At 32.0% G+C, this 17,647-nt stretch overlaps 1 protein-coding gene across 1 annotated transcript in view; it reads right to left on the bottom strand.

The window, feature by feature from the left end:
- Positions 1-258: 258 nt before the first annotated feature.
- Positions 259-17,647, bottom strand: part of BMP5 (bone morphogenetic protein 5) — a 164,343-nt gene continuing 146,954 nt past the window's right edge. Inside the window, exons 5-7 of the mRNA XM_003769172.4 lie at positions 15,825-15,901; positions 13,428-13,538; positions 259-2,097 (exon numbers count right to left, since the gene is read on the bottom strand). Coding sequence (XP_003769220.1) covers positions 1,948-2,097; positions 13,428-13,538; positions 15,825-15,901 — 338 coding nt within the window. The 3' untranslated portion in view covers positions 259-1,947. The remainder of the gene's footprint in view (positions 2,098-13,427; positions 13,539-15,824; positions 15,902-17,647) is intronic.

The raw sequence follows: 17,647 nt of genomic DNA, 5'->3' as shown, positions 1-17,647 counted from the left end.
ATAATCACTCTTTCATAAATATTTATGATATTTATTTATCATAAATAAAGAAATCACATCTCCCTCTAAACATTTTGTCTTTAGAATGTCCTTAGTATTTGTATTTTATATTTGTTAATAATGCAAACCAGATTTTTTTTCCCAAAAAACACACGATAGTCATCCATAGCATTACAGGTTTATTATATTTTAAAATATAGAAATATATTTAAACAGCACATTTTAAAGAATAATATTATAAACTTCAGTTTTTAAAAAAAATCTCAAAATGGTACACCATTATTAAAAATATATTATTTAATGTACCTCAAAATACAGTTAACCATCAAATTTTCTCTAGGATAAATTGTGTTTAAAACAACATAGCCATATACCTGAATCACAAACAAACTCATAACTCTTTTGAAGCTATTCCTGATATCATTTTTTTAAACCAAATGACCCCAAGTGAGAAAACTCACAAGTGGTACTGTGCTTTATTCATTTTCACATGAACTGCAAATAGGCATAGTTATAAAAGGCAATGAAATCACTACTTATAAATCTGAAGGTGAGTACATAAAGAGAACTGTCCTGGAAAACAACAGCCCATTCTTCAAAAAGTTAAGTGTATGTTTTAGAATGGTTTTAGAAGACATTCCAACAGTGAAAGAAAATAAATTAATTTCAGAGGGAAGAACACACATGCACACATACACACAAATGAACCTTTCCTCTTGGAATTGGCTGTTCTGGGAAGACATTTTATGAAATATCCACTAAAAAAACAACAACATGGATTTGAACGAGCACATACTCAAAGATATGAAAAATGAATTTCAGCTGTTCTTCCTAAATGGAAAATTCTCTAAGAACATTTTGTTTAAATGTATCAATTTGTGTGTCAAAATAATTCCAGGGAGTTTTGTTTTGGGTAATTTTATTCAGTTGAGTTTCAGTACTTTCCACTAACTAGAAACTCTAGCATCACATCAATCAGCAAGCCTAGTTATGTGTAACAGAGAGCTCAAGAAAACAGCTCTGTTGAAGTCCTTCTGCTCCTGGACACATACAGTAACTCTTGTCTAAGGGACAAGGTGGCTCATGTATGTGTTTCTTTATTTTGGACTAAGTTATTAAACATGAAAAAATAATCTGCAGCAGTAGTGCTTGAGATAATAGACAGACATGATTTATTTGAGGTAAGACGGTTGTACTACAATTTTTTAGTGTTAACTTGGAAAGTTATGGATACAGGCTCAAGTCTGTCTCCACATAATTCCTGTAGTTTTGAGTCCTTTGCAAAATCTACCCTCCATTAGCCAAGAAGTAAAATGCTCCTAGAGTTACACTGATTCTGTTAAATCAAACAATTATAACAATTATATGCAATCTTTCAGTTTCTGCGTTCTACCTACCATTTATTTACTCAGCATCAGTTCAACATTTCACTTTATCGAATGGAGCAGGACCCCTCAAAGACAAATTGAGTTGATCCAAAGCACTTTTGTTTGGGTTGTTATTATTATTTTTCTTTAATTTCTTCTCTAAATAAATATCCTACCATGATTTTCATTGGCACAACATTTTCAAATGTATTCAATTTCTTTTAACAATATGAAACAGTCACAGAAGTTCTAGTTTCAGGAAAACTGTACAGATTTTTTTTGATGTTGAAATGGAATGGGTTTATGACTCTCCACATAACCCACAAAAAGTCAGATCTGTCATATACTGCTATGAACTAGAAAATAGACTGTACTGATAATTCATTCATTAAAGAGACTACATACTTGTAAATAAATAAAAAGCTTCTATATACATAATACTGTACATAGGATGAAAGATGTAGTGAACTGGAATACTTTTAGAGGATCCCTTCTTCTCCAAATATATATATTTTAAATTGCAGTCTGATAAACTTTAGTTTAAAATTTAATATTGTTGCTATGATATTATCATTTAATTTCAGTGACAACCACATGAGCGCACGACCATATTTCGATATTTTTTCAGAATAACATTAGAACTGTCATCAAAATACAGTACAGAGATTGCATTCAGCTTAGTTGGTGCACAGCAAGGCTTAGGTACATGGTCAGGAAACATCAGATGAACCTGGAAAACAAAGGAATAGTTTTTTTTAAAAATAGAAACAATTATTTATTGTATTTTGTGGCTCCTAAGAACTAAAATACTTGAATCCTTTATAATCAATAATGAGCACCTATTGTTAAAATATCAATTATGTTTGGTAGATATTTTCTTTAAACATGAAGTTTAAACTTATTCCTAACCTCATATGTTTCCCAAAGATCTTCAAAGTAATTATGCAAAATTTCCAGTGAATAATATTCAATGGTCATTCTCAGTAAAAGTGAGAAATAGAAGGAATCATATAAGGGACATCAAGAAGGATGTAGGTCAAAGATTGTGTGAAGGGAAAATTGGAACCAAGCTTCCAAGAGCTTTAAATGCTAAGTAAATAGGTTTGTATTTGATAGAAGAGTTAAAAGGGATCCTTTGTCCTCTATTGAGCCAGAGAGTGATATGAGCAGAACTAGGCTTAAGGAAAAAGGCTTTGACACCAATGTGAAGGGTGAAATCAAGACAAGAAATATTCAAACTATGTATGCATAAATAGATTAATATTATTTTAATTAATATTCCCTCTGTTAATGCAGATCAGAACATTTCTGTATCTTAGCACAGATATTCATGAGTTATTGTGGGTGAACAAAAGAGAAAACATCTGGTGGCTAATCTTTGCTGATAAGCATCTTCTGTACTACCTAGTCTGATCTACTTGAGTGTAGGTTTTAAGATTTTCTAACTTAACAGAACCCTTCATTTCCCCCTCCACCAAACAAACAAACAAACAAACAAAAAGTGTGTTATACTAGCATGACCAGGCTTAATCTTATTCCAAAAAGAGACATCAGAGTAGATTTCATGTTGAAGGTAGACAGGTATAAGAAATGTAAAATAAGAATAATTAGATTGAAAGTAATAGCTCCTATAATGTTACTATCCATAGCAATGAGGGCATAGATATTATGAATACATTCATGCCATAAAAAAATTCAAATCACTAGTGTTTTTAACTTTTCTTTGTTGAATCTATCAGTAAATGAAATAGCATTTATTAATGCCAGTACCAAGTACTGTCAAGTTCTGGGGATACAAAAAAGGCAGAAAACCTTAGGGATTATTTTAGTTCTATTCCTACAGCTCTTTATAGGAGCAAATGAAGTAAAAGAAGCAGAGGAGGGGGGAAAAGTTTAAATATCTGGATTAAGAATGGAAGAAATGAATTTGATAAGTTGACTATAAAAATGGTTCTGACTAATTCTGATCTGAAAGGTACTTTACCTAAGGATTGATTTGAGATAATTTAGTAAAGAGACAATTCACTGATCTCTCCCACCTCTACATTGTCCCAAATCTTCTCTTCTCAAGACTCCTTCAACTCCCTTCCCTAAAAGTTTATGAAAAATCCTACTGATAAGTCAAGAGGAACATGCAGAAAGTCAATTGAACCCCCAGGAGCTGGAGGCACAATGAAATACATATTCAGCCTTGGCTGAAAGGATATATATATATATATATATATATATATATATATATATATTGAAATGTCAACAGAAAAGTCAGGAAAAATGAGGTGAGCTGACAGAAACTTGAAATTTCTAAGACCTCACAAAAGGAAAACTGGGAAGATTTTTGAGACTCTTAGATGTAGCTTGTGTCCCTCATCAACTTTATCTTCCCTAACCCACACATGCATGATTGATAACCTGTATATTTCAATGATCTTGGCAGCTTCCAAAAGTAGTTTTTACATAAAGATGGATTGTTCTTGCATGGATTTTCTAATGTATTAGTCACAAACATGGTTTCCTTTAACAACAAACATGCCTGTCTTGTTCCATGTCTTTTTATGGAACAAGAGTTCTGCATTTATAATGCACAATGCCAGGAAAAATCCCACTTCCCATGTATGTTGGCGTTGTGCTATGACTTATGTATAATATCCCAGGGCAGTGATGCAGAGCAGAAGTTTGTTCCAAACCCATATCAGGGTGGTTTTTTTTTTTATTGTTTGTTTTAACCATCGCCTTGAAGAATCTATGGCCATTACATCTGATGGTATTTAATGACCTTTAAAAATTATTTTTTTAAGGAGAGGAGTGTATTTTCTCCATTAAATATACTGACTACTGTTTTGCTTGTGGGAAATGATGGTGTTACTGGATATATTTCAATGAATGTAGAAACCACTATTGAAAGTCAATACTTAAGATATGCAAATATTTATAGTAACATTTTCTGTTGTGGCAAATAACTTGGAATAAAAAGTGGATGGATACCTCTCATTCGGGGAATTGTGGGGAAAAAACATGGTAAAGTGGGGGGGAAAAGATGTTGTATTTAGAGTCATAAATTCAAATATTTGCTTTGCCAATTACTACCTGTGTGACTTTATACCACTAATCTATCTGAGCCTCAATTTCCTCATCTGTAAAATTAAAATGTTGAATTAGGTGACCTCTAAGACTCCTTCCATCTGTAAATATTTAGTCCTATAATTTTGTGATTATGGCACCAAAAGAAACAATGAACACTAAGAAGTCAGAGAAAATTAGGAAGATGTATGAACTGATTCAAGTCAATAGAACCAGAACAATATGCTTATTCAATATAATAACACAAAGGAAAATAAAAATAAAAGACAATCATTCACATCAACCTAATGGCTAATCATGACTTTCCTGAACTGTTTTTGAAAAAAGTCTCTCCCCCTCCTTTTGGCAAAGAGGACTTTAGATTCAGAATGAACCATAATTTCTAAGATGTGGATTTTTTCTATAACCTAATAGTACGTCTTTATTGCAATGGAGGTACTACTGAAGTAGAGTTTGAAGTAGAGTCATTGAGAAGTGACAGTTTTTTTTTTTAAAGAGCATCAATGCAACTTTTTAAAGGAAAAAATATTTCACCACCTACAAATACTACAATTTATTCAGCCATTTCCCAATTGATGGACTTTTTATTTTTTTAACAATTCCAATTCTTTGCCACCCCAAAAAAAGTTTTTATATTTTTGCAAATAGACCTTTAGTAGAACCATATTGGGAACAAATATGCTGGGATAAATTCCTTTCCAATGAATTTTTATTTACTCTGTGATAATGAAGTTTCCTCACATATAAAAGTAAACAATGTTTGAGCTCTCTGCTGACCTCCAGTTTTGCATCTACAACTGCCTACCAAACATTCCAAATTAGATGTTCATAGACATCTTAAACCCAACATGTTTTAAACTGAGCTCATCTTTCTCCTTAAACCTTTCCTTCTTCATAACTTCCTCACTTCTTTATTAATTTTGGAAGTATATGATCCTTCCAGTCACCTAACCTAGATGACATTTTTTACCTTTCCCTCACTCTCACCCTCCATATACAATCTGTTGCCAAGACATGTCCATTTTGCCTTGGAATAGTATTTCACATTTGCCCCCTTCTTGTCCCTGATACTGCCACTACCTTCAGGCCCTCTCTTACTCCCAGACTATTACAATAGCCTATTAGTTTCTCTGCCTGTCACAACTCTCTTCCCATACCATTTCATTCTTCACTTAGATATCAAAATTGTCTTCATAAAATGCAGGCCTGACCATAACACACCCCTACTCAATAAATTTCAATGGTTTCTTTTCACCTCCAAGGTCAAATAATACTCTGACATCTAGAAACCTTTATTTCCAGCTCCCTCCAATATATGTAGCTATCCAGTCTTTTTGGACCTTACACTTCTCAATTCTCCATTTACTCTAAAATTCAGTGATACTGGCTTTCTTGCTTTTCCTTGAACAATATACACTATTTTTCAAGCTCAGCTATTTATATTGGCTTTTCCCCATGCTTGGAATGCTCTCCCTTTTCATTCCTACCTCTTGATTTTCCTGACTTCTTTAATTTCAAGCTCAAATCTCACTATCTACCAGTTTTTCCTTCTCCTCTTAATGTCAGCACCTTCCCTCTTTTGATTATTTCCAATTTATCCTGTATATAGCTTATATAGTTGTTAACATGTTGTCTCCTTTATTAGAGTGTCAGTTCTCTGGTGACAGCTAATTTTGTTCTTGTGTCTTAACACTTATCCTGGTGCTAATACTATGGTATTTGTTTAAAAAATACTCAATGATAGACTGACTGTGGAAGAGGGCATGAGGGATTATGGTTTATTTCACAATGTCCAATAGTAGAATTCTCTAGCCTGTACCCTATAGATCATATCTTAAAGTAGAGAAAAACAGAAGCATTGTTTACACTAAGTATGGGGAAAAAAGAGTGGTTAATATTAGAAACTGAGAAGTAGTTTCAGAAAGAAGAGATCTCACACCAGAAGGAAGAGAAACCAGGATTTACTTAATTCACTACATTTAATAGATAAAAGCAGAAGATTACAAAAATTGAGGGTTGCTATAAAATTTAGAATGAATCTATCAGATCAAGAGTAGGAGAGTATCACGGTAAATAGTTTGCCATGTTAAGCATTATGTTAAGCACTATGTTCCAACTCTAGTCCCTTAAAGGAGCCATATTCCTTAACACTAGAATCCATAAACTATTAGATATTTCAAGAAAAATTTCCATATAGATTATAATATAATTATAGTTTTGTTGTACTTTTGTACAAGGGTGAAACCCAGACACCTATTCTTCCTAATATTTTCTCTAAAGGCATGTTACACACACCAAAAAAAAAAAAAAAAAACAAAAAAAAAAACTGACTATACAATTTGTTACAGTGCACTAAGAAACTTAAAAGATCTAAATACATTTCACTGTAAACATTGCCCTTTGTGCAATGAATTTGATCATCTTTTTTGTAGACCATCAGATATAACATTCGCATGTCTTTTTCCCCTTCAAGGAAAGCTTTATTGAGATATCATAGTAAGAAAAACATTAACATAATATTTCTTCAGTAAATTAATTGTGAAGACTATGGATATACCTATGCAGACATTTTCTATCAGAAGAGAGGAATAGGTCAAATATTTAGCTCTGTGGAATTGTGATATCCTTTCCCTTTCTGTGGTTTTCTCATCTTCCCATCGTGACCTTGATATTTATATCTCAGAACTTTATATAGTAAGCTAGAAATTAAAACCTTTTAATAATAAAGTCTGCATTCTTCATTTTCTTCTAATCACCACTTACAAATCCATTTCCCTAGATTTTGGCCATCCTGTGTACTGTGTTCTGTGCAAAGGAGCACAGAAATCTGGGAAATCATAGAATCTAAATGCAAGTGAAATACTAAACAGCAGCTGGACTGCTAAGCCACAATAGTGATTATTCTTGGCAACTGAGTTACTCAGAGAAAAGTCCATCCTATCAAGTTAAAAATTGGAATTGGTTGCAAGGACCACTTGGCATTCTTAATAGTGAAATTCTCACAAATCTTAGCTATATCCTCCTGTCCCTGGCCATGTATCAGTTCTGGTTTTCTGCTTAAGAAACAAGAAAGAATGTGATTCTTTAAAATGAATCACATTAAAAACCATGGTCTTATTTCCATGATAATTTGCTGTGGCACTAGGTTTGTCTGACTAGTACTCAGCATGCAAGCAGAATAACCTGATTTTTCTCTTCTTTTGGATGTGCAGTACTACAAACTCAAAATGCCAGGTAATCTTTTACACTTGTTTGGTTTATCCTCATTAATAGGTAAGCTATATCATTTGGTGTCTCTTCACAGAACTGTTCCATTTTCTATCACTACCATGAGAATCTTTGCCTCACTTTTAATCACTTTTCATGGCTTATTTAAAGTGTCCTTTCTCTCCATGACTGGTATGCATTCAATCCTAATTTCTACTCTTAGAATCCCCTATTTTACTTAAAAATCAGCTCAAATGCTATCTTCTACTACATATGAAGATTTTCATGCTCTCCATCCTCATCCTTCACCTAGCTACTATTTCTTTCTTCTTCAAATTATATTCAATATATTTATGTAGCCATATTTATTCTTTTATATTTTGTACATCATAAAAATTGCTATTTTCTCTCTTGTTTTTCTTCTAGGAATAAACATAAGATAAAGGCATTTGTTTAGATGGGATTGCATTTTCCTTTGTTTAAACATCTTTGAGTCTATAGGCTATAATCAATGACTTGTTGTCATGTTCAATTCTCCATTACCCCTTTTGGGGTTTGCTTGATAGATATAGTAGAGTGATTTGCCATTTAGTTCCCCAGTTCATTTTACAGATGATGAACCTAGACAAATAGCTTTGCCCATGGTCACATGGCTAGTAATTATTTGAAGCCACATTTGAACTCAGTTCTTTCTGATTCCAAGAGCAGGACTCTATATACCATACCACTTAGTTGTCCATAATCAAGGCTAGATTTTGGAGAGAATGACCTGATTGCTTTGTAGCTAATGTGATAAAAAAAATCTGATGATGGGTTAAAGAACATTTTTCAACTGTTATCAACTCAAGACTAAATCATGTCAAACAAGTGATTTCAGCAAAAAAAAAAAAAGATATGTTGCAATTTTTGAACATATAATATTTTGTAGGACTTATTACATAAGTCATATCTGGTAATTTTCATGTCACTGTGTTTTCAGTTTGCTTCATAATTTTCTCAGCCATTTATGTCAAAGAGGAAGTCCTTGTATCAGTAGCTGTGTGAAGTTTATATATGTTAAATAAAAATTCCTGATTAAGCCATTTGTTTGTGTAGGAGCTATTATGATAAATGCTGGTGATATAGAAAGAAAAATGACATAGCCTCTGCTTTCAAGAAATTCATTTTCTAATAGGGGCAAACACCTTAACTGAAGGATCAGTCAACAGAGCAAACTAAAAGACTCAATATCACTATCTTCCATTATTTGTAAGTTTTGTTTACCCCATCTGTTCAATTGCTCATTTCTTTTATGTTTTTTTTCCTAGAAAATGCTGAGTAGTTTTCTGTAATATAGTTTGAGATCTGGTACTACTAGACACTTAATTCTACTTTTAAAAATCATTCTTTCCCTTGAGGTTATTTTTCTTTTTCAATAAAAAAACAAATGTCCTTCTTCAGGATAACTCCTTATTAGTTGGACTGTGCTTTTAAAAGCAAATGATTTATATTTATACACACAAAAATCTATAGTCACCCTCAGGAAAATATAATACCCTGTTTAATTTTTGCCTTATATATCCAGTGACTAACAGAATTCCTGGCACTTCCAAAGGCCTAATGTGTATCCATTAATTCATTGATTGGTTTTATTTTTCACTCATAAGTTTTTTTTTTCCTTTAAAATACCTTAAGGGCCTTCCTTGATACCTTTGGTTAACACCATCAATCCCTTGTTTCACATGATTCAGAGATTCTTAACCAACTTCAGAATGATATACCAATGTTTGGACTCAGATTTTAGGGTCTCTACCAGCTTAACTATTTTTTGACATTTCTTGTCATTCTTCAGTTTATGTTTATATAAGCAAATATGTTATCCTCTCCCACTGCTGTTTCTTCTTAGGCAACTAAGAGATACAATAGATAGAGCATTATTGTTGTCTTTTGTTCTCCAAGAGCACCATGATATCAGGGAGATGATACCATGACATCAGGGAGATAATACTATGACATGCAAATGAATTAGATTAAAGTGAGGGGAACCTGTGCAAAGTCACCTGCCTCATTTTCTCCTCCAGAGCCATCTGAGTCCAGTGGCCAGATATAGAACAGGATGACAGGTGATGGCCTAAAATGGGAAACCTTGGATTTTTAAAAGTTAAGATCTTCCCCAGGTCTCAGTTTTCCTGAGGCAATACCCATTCAGTGATTAAGGTAATTCACTTGCAAGTCATGACATGGACCACTGTTTTGGAAAACTTAAATTAAAATCTAGCTTTAGACATTCATTCCATATGTGCGTGATCTTTTTTAAGTAATTTAATCCCCTTCTCATCTGTAAAAGTAGAATGATGACAATAACATCTACCTCCCAGAGTTTTTATAGGGATAAACTGAGATATTGTAAAGCACTTTGAAAACCTTGAAATGCTATGAAAATACTAGCTAGTATTTGTTTTTATTACTAGTCATTAAACAATGTTTTATAATATCTCAATTCAATAGCCATTTTCTCCCAAGTATATTTACTTAATTTACTTAAACAATGTATAATCATTGATCAAATTATGCACTGAGATTTTGTGATATTTCCCAATGCCCATTTACTTATACTTCTGTGGCTGAACTACTATTACAAAAACTTCTCATGTCAATAAACAATAGCTGTTAATTGTGTTGGGCCTCCAGAAATATTAGTAGATCATTGAATATATGGTTGTCATGCACGATTAATGTTGCAAGTATTTTGCCACTTGACAGATAAAAAAACCACTTGTTTACAGGCTTGTAGTGAAAAAATGTGCTTTGTAAAACTTAAAATTGCTATATAAATGTGCACAATATTATTATTGTTGTCTTATATTTCAACCATCATTGATTCTAATAACAATAGAATAATAATATATGTAATATTATATATGACATATAATACATATTAGAATGAAAATAGAATAATGATTCTAATAATAATAACAAATGCTTATTATTAACACTGAGATTTATATTGATGCAGTCTCTGATAGATAGTAAATACTTAATAAATGTATGTTGACTTGATAACTGATTAATTTCTTTAAGTTTTGTAATTATTCCCCACATATTATTTCCTATGACAGTCCCAACAACCTTCCACTGTAGGTGCCACAGAAGTCATAATACCTATTTTTGAGATGAGGAAACTGAGGCTAAAAATTGTTGAAATAACTTGCCTTTTTTATTATACATGTAAATGATGACATAATTAATAAGCACTGGTCCTAGACAAAGACCAGAATTCAAATTATGACTCAGATAGTTTCTGTCAATCTTTGGGCAAGTAATTTAAACACTATCTAAATAGGTTGCATTAATTGTAAAATGAACATAGTAATAGTACCTATTTCTCATGGCTATTATATCAAATGAGATAATATCTAGAAAGAGTTTTAGCACAACGTCTAGTACAAAGTAGACATTTTGTATTGTTCCCTTCTTTCTACTAAATTTCTCTAATTTGACATATGCTTTTACAGAAATATTTCTACAATTTTTATCTTATTTTTAAATAGCATTGTTTACTATATAGCTCAGTACTCCTTCAGAACCTTGCATCATGGTCAAAAATTCTTGAGGGTATGAAAAAGTGAGCTAATTTATATTCCAAAGATTTTTGCCAAGATTAAGAAACCAAGAAAAAATCAAATCTAGTTCTTTTTGTATAATGGTTGATAGTTACATAATGCATTGATATTTACAAAGCATGTTCCTCATAATCCTGTGAGGCAAGTCTCATTATCCATATTTTACAGAAGGAAAAATCCAGACTCAATTAGATTGAGTCATTTACCTAAAGTTACACAGCTAATAAATAGCAAAGTTTAAACTTGAGCTGAGGTCTTTTAAGGCTCTCTCATAATAACAATAACATGGAATTTTCTTGAAAGTTTGTTACAACTTAAAGTGTATTAGTTGTTGAATTTGTTTTTGCAGTGTTTTTTCCTAAATTAGTGTGTTGTTCTTTCCCATTAGGAGTCCTTAAGAAACTAGTGTGTAACTACTTTTAATGACTTGGGTTGTATAAATACATAGATTGTAGAGAGAGTCAGGAATCCAGTAAAATCAAGGGAGATATCAGGAAATCATTACTTGGAAAACCAAAATGGGAGTATCTCAAAATTGGATTTCTGCTTATGGATCAGTTTCTTTATGTTTCTGTCTTTGTTAGAGCATAGGAGAAATGTGCTAAATTAATTACAATTTTAAAATTAATTATTAAAATTAATGTTGGATAAACAGATCCCATCATTCATAGGGGAAAAGGCAAGAACCTATCATAAATAAATTAAGTATTATGAGCTGTCAAATACTGAACCCCCTGGAAAGCCAATAGTTAGGGCTAGAAGTTTTTATCACTATAGTTACAAAACATAACCAAAAAGTAGCAAAAACAGTACGTGGGCTGGGTATCAGACATGAAGCAAGTGTGAATGGCAAATGTAAGAAAAAATATTTTTACAATGGTTTCAGAGAGCATGCTATGTTTATATTTCTATTAGCATCATATAGCATATGCATAGGCAAAATGTAAATTCATTTCAATTCCAGAAGAATGTGTCTCCACTCTCTAGGTTAAAAATAAGATTGGAATGCTCGTTACAAAACAAACAAGGAAAAAAAAAACTATACAAGGAGGACCAAGGAGAAAATAAAATTTGAAGACACAGAGAGGAATTATGACTTGTATTAAGATGTAAATTGGAGTGAAAGAAAGTTGGGTGGTAGAAGAATGTGGCATTGAGGATAGAAGAAAGGAGCATTCCAATCTTACTTTTAACCTAGAAAGTATTAGTAAAATTTATGAAATCTTGGAGAAAATCCTGAAGAACTTAGAGCACCAATGATTTGTGAAATGTGTGTGTGTGTGTGTGTGTGTGTGTGTGTGTGACATGTTTTCAAATTCCTATCACTGCTGATGTTGCCAGATTAAGAGCAGAGTGGGTACACATGGGAATTGAACAGTGGGCTGGGAAGATGGTTTCTCAAAGAGGAATTGGGAATTGGGAGAACTGTTGAAAACACAGGAATAACGAAATCTTATTTATTAAGGCATATAGGTAAGTAAGGTTTACCAAGGGTTGGTTTAAACAAGTGTTTATTTTGAAGCTTACCAATTTGAACAAGAAAACTTTACAATGGAAAGGTATGAGACAAAATAAAATATCCCACATAGAATTACTGTGATTAGTGTCACATAGTAGCATGTATAATATAGGGTGAAGACAATCAAAAAAATCGACAAATGAAACTATCCAAGCCAGTAACCATAGATAGTTATATAAAAGTAAATGAAAAAAAAAGAGCAATGAATAAAGTATACAAGAGATCCTAATACAAAGGAAAAATTGTGTTGATTTCATAGGAATCACTGAATTTAAATGTAATGGAACTCATGACCACAATCTGATTCTGAAAAGATGCAATTTGTTAAAAGTGAATAGACTAAGTAAAAGTGCTTAGTAATAGCTTTCTGTATTAAAAACAGATATACCCAGAAATGTCAAATCAGGAATAAGAAGGCAGGAATATTGAAGGCAGAATGTGTGGCAATGGTGGAAGGCAGCTTATATAGAGAGAGTTGTTGCCCTACTGGTTGGCAGCACATGATTAGGAAAAGGTGGGTTTGAAAACCGCCACAGAAAAGATGCATGTCCAGGAGTTTTTTTTTTTACTTTGGGGCATAATGTTCATCTCCCCAATCTTAATAAATTTTCATTCTTACAAAAATAAACAACAAAAAAGGACAAATGTACCTACCAGAGTTTGAACTATGGCATGATTGGTAGCATTCATATGGGCATTCAATGGAAAAGAGCATTCTCCATCACAATAGAAAGCAGCATAGCCCTCAGGAGCAATAATCCAATCCTAAAATATGCCCATAAAAAGATAATATTAAATGAATATATCTGCATGAATTATTCCATGTGTAAACAGTGTACTGCCCTTTACTTCAAAAGTGCAAAATTCATAAATACTTGAATTCCTAAAAAAATAATGTTCAAAGGATCCTCAAACTTTAATAAATTTTATTAAATTTTTCAGTGTTCTCCAGTAATCAATCATTAAAGAATAACTTCTATTGTTAAAGTTCACAATAAGACTATAAATCAAAATTTTTATTGTTAAACTCATTTCAATTTTCCCAAATATTCTTTATAAAATATTATATTTATATAATTATAAATGTTACATTATATATAATAGTGTGATTATGAGTGTGCATGTGATAGACAACATAATGAAGAGTATAAAGAGCTTCCCTCATAATTTGAATGTTGACAGTCTGATCCAAACAAATAACAACTCTCATTGCCTAAGATAATTTTCTAAGACTATAAAGTGTGGGGAAGGTGTCTATCTCAATTGGTAAAGGAAGTGTTCTCTCAGGGACCTTCCAAATACCAATGAAATTATAAGTCTAGAAAAAAAAAGTTCATATACATGGGTGTGTATAAATACACAACACATCTTTACATGCAGATGTAAATATTTCCCTATTAACACATGTTCATGAATATCTTGAATCATTAAGATACATTCTGAAATATTATTTAGATTCTTTAACATATAAAAAAAGTTTACTTTCATTTCTATGAATATTCCCTGTACTTATTCAAAGTTCCACCTCTCCACATCTTAGTAAATGCTTTCATGAATTGCTATAGTAAAATAACACTAATCAACACCATCTTAGAGTGAACTTTTAGAAATGAACTCTCCATACTTTAATAATCAGCAATTCACTTAAATAGATTGATCACTCTTAATTTTTCCAATAGGCAAAAACTGTCAGGATCATTCTTTTAGCTTGATGAAATCTTCAAGAGTATATTATCTGCTGACAGAGTCTTCAATAACCCAGGAGTACATCCCATAAGAAATTTTATATGAGGACCATTTATAAGGTCATAGATTTAGTATTATAAGTTTTGTTATTATTTAGTTGATTAGTCATGCCTGACACTTTATGACACCATTTAGAATTTTCCTAGCAAAAATACTGAAATGCCTCACTATTTCCTTCTCCAGCTCATTTTACAGATGAGAAAACAGAGGCAAATAGGGCTAAGTAACTTTCCAGTAAACATCTGAGATAAAGATTTGAACTCCTGATCCAGAAGGAATGCCTAGGAAAAGTGAAAAATTTTAATTCATTAAAACAATTATGACAAACATATATTATATCTTGCCCCTGTACAAATATAGAATTTTCTTCCTCCAAAGTCAACATTAGTAGACAACGTTGAGAAGCAAATTTAATTATCCATCTATACATATGAAAGATTGTATATGAAAAGTGCTAAGGATAATGTGTTTTTGTTGTTGTTTTAAATCCTATTGACAAGAAAGGACATTTCTAAGACTAGTCAATTCTAAACTTTTCATAGTTTGGAGAGTCAGTAGATAGTATGCAAAAAGCTCCCAAATTCTAACCTCATTCTGTTTCTACACAAAGCTAAATCCTTCCTTCCTTTTTTTTTCTTTTTTGCTACTATTTGCCTATTAACATCATAAATATTCTCAAAGGCAAACATTATAGTAGCTGGAGTGAAGTTAAAAGTGCTGCAGACCATGGACCTATCTCCATTGACAGAGGATATTTTCATTCAGTAAGCTTTGTGACATGGACAACTTATATGATCTTTTAGACCTCAATTTTCCCCTTTGAAAAAATAAGAGGTTGGACACTATGGATTCTGAAGTTTCTTAATGTTTTAGATTGACAATTCAAAACAGGAAAATCATTACAGGTTGGAAAATGACCATATTATATGATTAGAGTAGACCAGTCTTATGAGTAGCCAACCACTAAACTAACTTCTAGCATGAATGAAATAGGGAGATACAGTCTGAATGTATTTTTTTTATTAAAAAGTAAAAGCATTCTATGAGTTTGTCTTATGCACAGTATAGTCAAGGATTTGTCATCCTCAATGCCATATTTTAGATTTTTCAGGGTAGGAACTATCAAAAAAAAAGATACAGGTAACAGATAAGCTTTAAGTTATGTCATAAGTTGTTCACTATCATTCTTTAGAAGAAGGAGAAAATAAAGATTAATACAAAGAAATTCACAATAACTGAAGGGTTGGTTGTATTCAAGGGAGCAAAGAGACTTCAACTCATCAGAAACATTTATTTTATTCTTACCTGCCACCCTAAATCTCGAAAGCTCACATAGAGTTCATGCTTCTTACAGGCTTGTTTTTGTTCACTTGTATTATAATCTGGAGAAAAAGTAACATTAAAAAATCATGTCTTTCTCAATATTCATTTGGAGAGTCTCTAAATATTAAAATACCCCACTTAACAGATACCACTTATGAGATCAGAGGTCTGAAAGAAACCTCAAAAATCATTAAATCCAATCTCTAATTTTACAGAATGGGAAACTAAGACTCAAACACTTTAAGTGCATTGCCTAGAGTATCAGAGAAAATAACTATCTGAGACAGGATTCAAACATATGTTTTCCTAACTTTGAAACCAATGTTCTATCTTCCATTCTATGCTAGCTCATTTCTTGGCAGAATATTTAATGAAGATGTCTGTCATTATCTATTGCATATTTTAGAAAAAAATTGGAAAACTTATTCCCTTTGAAACTTGTCAATGAGAATCTAACACTTGTTTAGAAAACTAAACTAAATTAAAACTAAAGTGTAAATCTAAATAGAAATCTAAACAATACTTGTTTAGAAATAATTCTGTGTACCCATCTTTGATATAGAGTAAAATGAAGCTATCTAATAATTACAGGATCTTGATAGACTCTAGTAGACTTGGCTCAAATAGTAGGTAACTCCAAGAATCTACTCATTTTGTTTCCTTCTGGGCTAGTAAAGGGAAATAGTCAAAGATTCAGAGCAAGAGTAGTTTTTTTTTAAACAAGAAAGGCCATATTCTCCTGTAGTCTTCTACCTCAGTAAAATAAAGAAGCCTATTTTCTCAGTGATAAACTTTGGTGAATAACCAACCACTCTCCAATCGAGTCATCCTTGATTGCTAATGGATACATAAAAGTCAAAGATATTCTTTAAAAGTCCAAGTATCTGCATCTAGTTGGAAATTCAGCCTATGTTTTTCTTGATTTTAGCATGAAATGTAAGATGATGATAAAACTTATAAAGTCTTTTACCCTGTACTGTTATTGCAGGAATCAACAGAAAGGGAATAGAAGTTATCCATTTCAGAGGATACCTTCAGACTCTGGGACTTGTTCTTCCTAGGATAAATTGGGTAAGGCCAAAGAGTAAAATGATGCCCTACAGCAAATTATAATGGACCATTAAACACAGTGACACAAAGGGCCCCACACTGTGCTGTAGGAGAAAGAAAATAAAAATCAGTCTAGTATCGGATTTTAGTATATGCAACTTTTGAAATTCAGAGAAGAAAACAAAATTTCCTAATGAATACCATATGTTTAAGAGATGTGCCTGAGGCAATAATAGGGATGTATTAATTCATCCCTTTCTCAATTAAAATATTGAAAATGGAAATTGTGCAATGTATTCAATAAGATAAACTAAATACATAGGATTAGCTATAAATTCAATGTGAAATCATCTGAATTTCATATCCAGAAACAAAAAATCTAAAGTATATTCATTCTTTTTATTCATCCTTTTACATAAAGTAAATGTTATATATAATGTAACATCACATAAAGGTAACTAGCAATGAAATTTACAACAGAAACTGGTTCCAAGGATCCAATTTCATAGAGCTTTAGGACCATATGCTTATTCTGTCAAGAGTAAAAAGTAACGAATAGGGAGAAAGAGTAAACTTTTTACCCACAGCAGCCAACTTTGCAATGAGCTTGGAAATCAATAGACAGCAGAAAAAGCTATGGGATGAAAGGCAAGGAAATTAGGATTGTAATTTTTAAAAAATCATTGGCAGGCCACAGAAGCTTAAATGAGAATGGAAATAAAACTATTGTAGATGAATCTTCCTATATGAAAAGG

This window comes from Sarcophilus harrisii, chromosome 4 (genome assembly GCF_902635505.1).
Source record: "Sarcophilus harrisii chromosome 4, mSarHar1.11, whole genome shotgun sequence".
Lineage (NCBI taxonomy): Eukaryota > Metazoa > Chordata > Mammalia > Dasyuromorphia > Dasyuridae > Sarcophilus > Sarcophilus harrisii.
The sequence above is the reverse complement of the archived record's forward strand: the minus strand, read 5'-3'. Positions and strand labels throughout refer to the sequence as shown.